Genomic DNA, 8,011 nt, shown 5'->3' with positions numbered 1-8,011 from the left:
GCCTCAATGCATATAATTTTAATAGCACACTTTGAACCTTACATATTAAAATAACTAATAAAAGTTATATTTTATATTTAGGAATCTTTCGTTAGGAATTATTTGCCTTTGGTTATTTGTAGCTAATGTAATTGTTATCCTACGCTGATTCTAAGAACACTTTTGATTGTTGATGCAGGAAATGGTCTTAAAAAATCTGTGATCTCCCGACCAGCGAAGTTAACGAGTCATCTTATGTAGACCGGACTTTCCTTTGTCAGAAGAGCAGGGTAAGACATTGCTAGAGAAATAAAGGAGAAATTTTGCTATGTGGCTTTAGATCCAAAGGAGGAAGCGGAAAAGTGACCTGCAGAAGTTTCAGAGGAATACGCTTTTCCAGATGGGAATGTCGTTACCATTGGCCCCCAGAGGTTTCTTGTACCAGAAAGCCTATTTTCTCCTATCATTGGGATGGATGCCCAGGGTGTACACAAAATGATCAATGAAAGCATTTATGGATATGCTATAGCTATCCGAAGGTCTCTTTTCAATAGCATCTTGTCGTCTAGTGCATCTACCCTCTTCCCAAGTCTTGACGATAGAATTTACATGGAAATCAGAACCCTAGTACCAAAGACTATTCAGGTGAAAAATATTGCCCCGAATTACAGGAAATTTTCTGTGTGGATTGGAGGATCAGTCCGGACCTGCTTAGAGTCTTTTAAGGAGATGTGGATTACATCCATGGATTACAGCGAGTTTGGTTCAGCCATTATACATTGAATGGCTTGACTCTCCATGAAACCTACTATGTCCTATGTGGCACTAAAACATAGGTCCATCAAAATATAAGTCCTTTTTGTTGCCTTCTTGCAGTTAAAATCTGGTGGTGCAATCGAATCTTTGAACCATGTCCAGCGCAGTCTCAGAATCACCATATTCCTCATTCATTGCAACACATCTCCTTGGTGGTCCTGCTGCAGCCTTTACATGCTTCTATAGGAAAACAAAAAAACAGGCAAAGATGCTTACCTGTCTAGGCCTTGAATCAAATGCACTATCATGGTGCAGTGGACCAAAGTAAAGATGGTAACTACACAGGTGCGATAACACCAATGAGACAGCCAGCCTACAATCAAGGATTGGCCATTTGGCACACCAGTGCAAATAAATAATCTGCAGCATTGTTCACACAGAGAATGCAAAGCATCTGGATCATAGCCTAGTAATAACGCCCTGTGTTATTAATGTAAGCTGGCAATCCACATCAAGAGTCCTCACACTTGCCAGTCCTACCCTAACAGTATGCTTCTATAGGAGTCATAACTGTCACAGCCCTATCAGTTGAGAAGCTTTTCACGAGTTTGCTAAGATAGTTGCCGATCAAAAATTAATAAAGGATTTAAATAATTTGTCCCAGTACTGCCATACAGGAATTATTTAGGTTTTCCACAGTTTTATTTTAAAATACAGAACTAAACAAATACACTTCAGCTTTGATGGGATGGAGGCGATAACAAAATTTTTTAGCACATAATAATAATCAAGAATGTTCACAAGCTAAAGTTCTAAAAGTTAATCCAAAATCTGATACGCACAGATCATACCGACACAGTTTGTACTATTCAAAGATTAACAAAAAATGGCAAGTTAAAAAGCCTACACACCAATGTGTTACAAACATTTGTTTCCATTGTTCGTAGAGGTACTTAAAATATGTAAAAACAAACTGGTCCACAACTGGAGTTCACGCTCCAAGATGCTGCCTCTCAACATAGCCAAACAGCAACGTCCTTCCAAGAAAATGAAAGTTCAATCTCATATTTCTCGCTTTCAAAAATTAAATATTCATATATATAAAGCTGAATATGTGTGTGTGTGTATGTCCGGGATTGGCATCTGCACCATCGCAGCTACAGCCGCAAAATTTTGCAGTCACATGTCTGGACCCCGAGTGCGTCATAGGCTATGTTGTGAGGCGAAATTTTAACCCCGCGCGTTCCAATTCCAACAATTTTGCCCCTGTCTATATAATGGGGAAAAGTGAAAGGAAAAGTGTTGGAGGCAAATTGACAGCCAGGAGGAGATGGCATACAGGTATATACTATATACAGAGGAGATGATATACAGCTATATATGATATACAGGAGGCGATAACATACAGGTATATACTATATAGAGGGGAGATGACTTACAGGTATATCTAATATATAAAGCTGAATGTGTGTGTGTATGTCTGGGATTGGCATCTGCACCATCGCAGCTACAGCCGCAAAATTTTGCAGTCACATGTCTGGACCCCGAGTGCGTCATAGGCTATGTTGTGAGGCGAAATTTTAACCCCGCGCGTTCCAATTCCAACAATTTTGCCCCTGTCTATATAATGGGGAAAAGTGAAAGGAAAAGTGTTGGAGGCAAATTGACAGCCAGGAGGAGATGGCATACAGGTATATACTATATACAGAGGAGATGATATACAGCTATATATGATATACAGGAGGCAATAACATACAGGTATATACTATATAGAGGGGAGATGACATACAGATATATACTATATACAGGGGAGATGACTTACAGGTATATCTAATATATAAAGCTGAATGTGTGTGTGTGTATGTCTGGGATTGGCATCTGCACCGTCGCAGCTACAGCCACAAAATTTTGCACAGTCACACGTCTGGACCCCGAGAGCATCATAGGCTATGTTGTGAGGCAAAATTTTAACCCCGCGCGTTCCAATTCACCAAACAATTTTTCCCCTATCTACATAATATGGAAAAAGTGCGTGAACACATATACCACCCTCAGCACACATTTCACCACACATACACCAACCTTGCCACATAAAAGTCAAAACACGAACACACGAAACACAAAAGTCGCCGCTCAAAACACGCCACGTGCAAAAGTAGGCTCACGCAAAACTTGCCACATGTGCGAAACTAGGCTCACTCAAAACTTGCCACATGTGCGAAACTAGGCTCACGCAAAACTTGCCACATGTGCGAAACTCACCTCATGGAAAACTTGCCACATGCAAAAGTTGCCTCGCACAAAACTTGCACATACTCAAAATGCACCACACATAAAACTCGCCACGCGCAAAACTTGCCATGCGCAAAACTTGCTGCACACAACTTTCTACACGCATGTCGCCACACAAAACTTATCTCACAAAAGTCGCTACATGCATGTCGCTACATGCATGTCGCCGCACGCAACTCAACACACACAACTTGACACATGAAACTCGCCCTAAAACACAAGTCTGGTATTATCCTTCAAAAATAAAAATCTGATTAATAAGCAGACAAACTACAAGAGCAACAACTGTACCATATAGGAAATACGGCAGCTGTTAGTCACATGACCTGTCTATTATGTGTATGTGTGAGCTAATATATACTGCCAGCGGGGAGGGCTTCCTGTCGGCTGGGGATTTATCAGGCTGCCAATTTAGCTTACAAATACTGAGGTAAAAAAATACTGAGCAAATAACGTGTGAACGAGGTCTAATACAGGAGGAGATGACACACAGATATATACTATATACAGGGGAGATGACACACACATATATACTATATACAGGGGAGATGACACAGGTATATACTATATACAGGTGGAGATGACACACTGGTATATACTATATTTAGGGGAGATGACATACAGGTACATACTATATACAGAGGAGATGACACAGGTATATACTATATACAGGGGAGATGACATACAGGTATATACTATATACAGGAGGAGATGACACAGGTATATACTATATGCAGGAGCAGATGACACAGGTATATACTATATACAGGAGGAGATGACTTACAGGCATATACTATACAGGAGGAGATGACACATGTATATACTATATACAGGAGATGACATACAGGTATATACTATATAAAAGAGGAGATGACACAGGTATATAGAGGAGGAGATGACATACAGCAGGTATATACTATATACAGGGGAGATGACAAACAGGTATATACTGTATATAGGAGGAGATGACATACAGGTATATAGTATATACAGAAGAGATGACATACAGGTATATACTATATACAGGAGGAGATGACATACAGCAGGTATATACTATATGCAGGAGCAGATGACACAGGTATATACTATATACAGGAGGAGATGACTTACAGGCATATACTATACAGGAGGAGATGACACATGTATATACTATATACAGGAGATGACATACAGGTATATACTATATAAAAGAGGAGATGACACATAGGTATATAGAGGAGGAGATGACATACAGCAGGTATATACTATATACAGGGGAGATGACAAACAGGTATATACTATATATAGGAGGAGATGACATACAGGTATATAGTATATACAGAAGAGATGACATACAGGTATATACTATATACAGGAGGAGATGACATACAGCAGGTATATACTATTTACAGGGGAGATGACATACAGGTATATACTATATACAGGAGATGACATACAGGTGTATACTATATATAAGGGAGATGACAAACATGTATATACTGGGGAAAATGAGAGGTGTGAGGTGAAAATGAGGGGTGTGAAGTGAAAATGAAAAGGTGTGAGTGCAAAATGAGGGGAGTGAGGGAAAATAGTGGAGTGATCGGAAAATGACAGATGTGAGGTCGAAATGACAAGTGTTAGGGGGGAATGAGAGGAGTGAGGAGGAAAATAGGAGTGAGGGGGAAAATTAGAGGTGTAAAGAAGAAAATGAGAGGCGTGATGGGAAAATAAGAGAAGTGAGGTGCTATAACCAACCACAGATATTTACTATTTCTTCAGCTATTATATATATATATTTGTAATATTCTTTGATTTTCAATCCAAATTATTTTTGATATTTTGTACAATTAAACATTTCGGGTTTCATGAATATAATTTCTCGTGTTGAATATTTTACGAAAGCCAAACATAAGTGTGATACAAATCTGTGAAAAGAAACCTAACTGATGTTCTCCATGTTTGACATGTTTTTGAGTTAGCGGTCTGCCATATGGGAGGCACAATAGTCAAATGCTTGTAGAAAGCCCATGTAGTTTCCAGAGTCTTCAGAGAAAACTTCTCTGACCCTTTTGACGGCACAGGAAGGAATAGGTCTTCGTCTTTTCGGCCCCAGGAAACCGTGCACCCACATTGTAAACATTCTGTAAGCAGACTTCTTGTAAAAAAAATATAGCTGTTAGCATATACATATAAAATAAAATTTGGGGTTTGAATTTTACAGGATATATAACTATTCTTACCTATTCTCCAGTGGAACCAAAGGATGGTTACCAAGGTTTCTGTACATTTCACACATTTTTAACTGACTTTTCTGAAAACATTTTGTGTTCTGTGATGCATGACAAAGTTGGCTCCTCTTCCATTTTCAAGGTAACATGAATATTTTACAGCACTCATCCGCAGTTTGTAATGGAATACATTGTCCACAGCTACACCATTATTCTACATCTGGAACCACCTCAGCTTTTTTTTGCTGTTCTCCATTTTTTTTCGGCTGGTGAGACAATATGCGGTTTGGGTCCTGAAACGCTTTGCTCATCTCTGGAAGCTCCCTGTATAATTTTTCTCTCTAATAACAATAAATAATACATTTGTCACTTACATTATTGTTGACAAAATATGTCAATAATTGAAATTGAAAATCTTGTCAAAATTTAATTTTCTCAAAAAAAAAATACAGGCACATACAGTGGGGCAAAAAAGTATTTAGTCAGTCAGCAATAGTGCAAGTTCCACCACTTAAAAAGATGAGAGGCGTCTGTAATTTACATCATAGGTAGACCTCAACTATGGGAGACAAACTGAGAAAAAAAAATCCAGAAAATCACATTGTCTGTTTTTTTATCATTTTTTTTGCATATTATGGTGGAAAATAAGTATTTGGTCAGAAACAAACAATCAAGATTTCTGGCTCTCACAGACCTGTAACTTCTTTAAGAGTCTCCTCTTTCCTCCACTCATTACCTGTAGTAATGGCACCTGTTTAAACTTGTTGTCAGTATAAAAAGACACCTGTGCACACCCTCAAACAGTCTGACTCCAAACTCCACTATGGTGAAGACCAAAGAGCTGTCAAAGGACACCAGAAACTAAATTGTAGCCCTGCACCAGGCTGGGAAGACTGAATCTGAAATAGCCAACCAGCTTGGAGTGAAGAAATCAACAGTGGGAGCAATAATTAGAAAATGGAAGACATACAAGACCACTGATAATCTCCCTCGATCTGGGGCTCCACGCAAAATCCCACCCCGTGGGGTCAGAATGATCACAAGAACGGTGAGCAAAAATCCCAGAACCACGCGGGGGGACCTAGTGAATGAACTGCAGAGAGCTGGGACCAATGTAACAATGCCTATCATAAGTAACACACTACGCCACCATGGACTCAGATCCTGCAGTGCCAGACGTGTCCCACTGCTTAAGCCAGTACATGTCCGGGCCCGTCTGAAGTTTGCTAGAGAGCATTTGGATGATCCAGAGGAGTTTTGGGAGAATGTCCTATGGTCTGATGAAACCAAACTGGAACTTTTTGGTAGAAACACAACTTGTCGTGTTTGGAGGAAAAAGAATACTGAGTTGCATCCATCAAACACCATACCTACTGTAAAGCATGGTGGTGGAAACATCATGCTTTGGGGCTGTTTCTCTGCAAAGGGGCCAGGACGACTGATCCGGGTACATGAAAGAATGAATGGGGCCATGTATCGTGAGATTTTGAGTGCAAACCTCCTTCCATCAGCAAGGGCATTGAAGATGAAACGTGGCTGGGTCTTTCAACATGACAATGATCCAAAGCACACCGCCAGGGCAACGAAGGAGTGGCTTCGTAAGAAGCATTTCAAGGTCCTGGAGTGGCCTAGCCAGTCTCCAGATCTCAACCCTATAGAAAACCTTTGGAGGGAGTTGAAAGTCCATGTTGCCAAGCGAAAAGCCAAAAACATCACTGCTCTAGAGGAGATCTGCATGGAGGAATGGGCCAACATACCAACAACAGTGTGTGGCAACCTTGTGAAGACTTACAGAAAACGTTTGACCTCTGTCATTGCCAACAAAGGATATATTACAAAGTATTGAGATGAAATTTTGTTTCTGACCAAATACTTATTTTCCACCATAATATGCAAATAAAATGTTAAAAAAACAGACAATGTGATTTTCTGGATTTTTTTTTCTCAGTTTGTCTCCCATAGTTGAGGTCCACCTATGATGTAAATTACAGACGCCTCTCATCTTTTTAAGTGGTGGAACTTGCACTATTGCTGACTGACTAAATACTTTTTTGCCCCACTGTACCTCTTTTGCTCTTTTTGCTTTCTGTTCTTCTGCATATTTTGACATTGTTCGTTTACATCGACTTTTGGTGGCATCAAGACAATTTCTTGTTCTTTTACTTGACTTTGTATTCTAGAAAATACAGTAAAAATAAAATGTGCAGTTCAGATGGGGATATCAAAGTATTTGTACATAAAAGTATTCAACGTTCATTGCTCGTAACGTTGTAGTCATCATACATTTGTTATCCTTTGCCTATTACGACAGTCATACACAAGCCAGCACATAAGCAGGCAGTTATTTGATGTTTATATAGTATGTCTAAAATTGGTTTTGTGAAACAAAAGTATCAAAGTATACATGTGACAAGTTTGATTGTGCATAACAGAAATTATTTATGCTTCTTTACATGTCTGAAACATTTTTGTCATTAGACTTGTAAATTTTGGAAGGATACTGGACAAAAGTTGTGTACCTGTAAGAGGGTGATCCTATAGTAAACTGTATGCATGCATGTTTTAAAAACAGATGTGATATTGAGAAGCAGAAGGTCAAGAGAGTGCAAAATTGAGCTGTATGTTATGTTCTATAAGATTATAAATACATGTGTAATGTATGTTCCGACTTCTGTCCAAATCCCTCCGATTATTGGATTGCACCCTTCTAATGTATACACTCCTATTAGTGACTTCTCTTAGCTGACCTGACGTGCGACTCCTCTTAGATGACATAA

At 39.3% G+C, this 8,011-nt stretch overlaps 1 protein-coding gene and 1 long non-coding RNA gene across 2 annotated transcripts; one reads left to right on the top strand and one right to left on the bottom strand.

Annotated features, from left to right (window-relative positions):
* Positions 1–450: 450 nt before the first annotated feature.
* Positions 451–762, top strand: LOC138637671 (uncharacterized). Its single transcript, XM_069726507.1, has one exon. It carries the CDS (start codon positions 451–453, stop codon positions 760–762), a length of 312 nt encoding a protein of 103 aa, XP_069582608.1.
* Positions 763–4,962: 4,200 nt separating this feature from the next.
* On the bottom strand, positions 4,963–7,412 carry LOC138680529 (uncharacterized). Its single transcript, XR_011321637.1, has 3 exons — positions 7,300–7,412; positions 5,247–5,575; positions 4,963–5,161 (listed from the first exon to the last, which is right to left on the bottom strand). It is a non-coding gene; the product is annotated as an uncharacterized lncRNA (long non-coding RNA).
* Between the last annotated feature and the right edge of the window lie 599 nt (positions 7,413–8,011).

Source organism: Ranitomeya imitator, chromosome 5 (genome assembly GCF_032444005.1).
Source record: "Ranitomeya imitator isolate aRanImi1 chromosome 5, aRanImi1.pri, whole genome shotgun sequence".
NCBI classification, from domain to species: Eukaryota; Metazoa; Chordata; class Amphibia; order Anura; family Dendrobatidae; genus Ranitomeya; species Ranitomeya imitator.
Note: the sequence above shows the minus strand (reverse complement) of the source record. Positions and strands in the feature narration are given on the sequence as shown.

Excerpts from the sequence above, each read along its gene's own strand:
- LOC138637671 (XM_069726507.1), top strand. The coding sequence starts at position 451 with ATGGATGCCCAGGGTGTACACAAAATGATCAATGAAAGCATTTATGGA.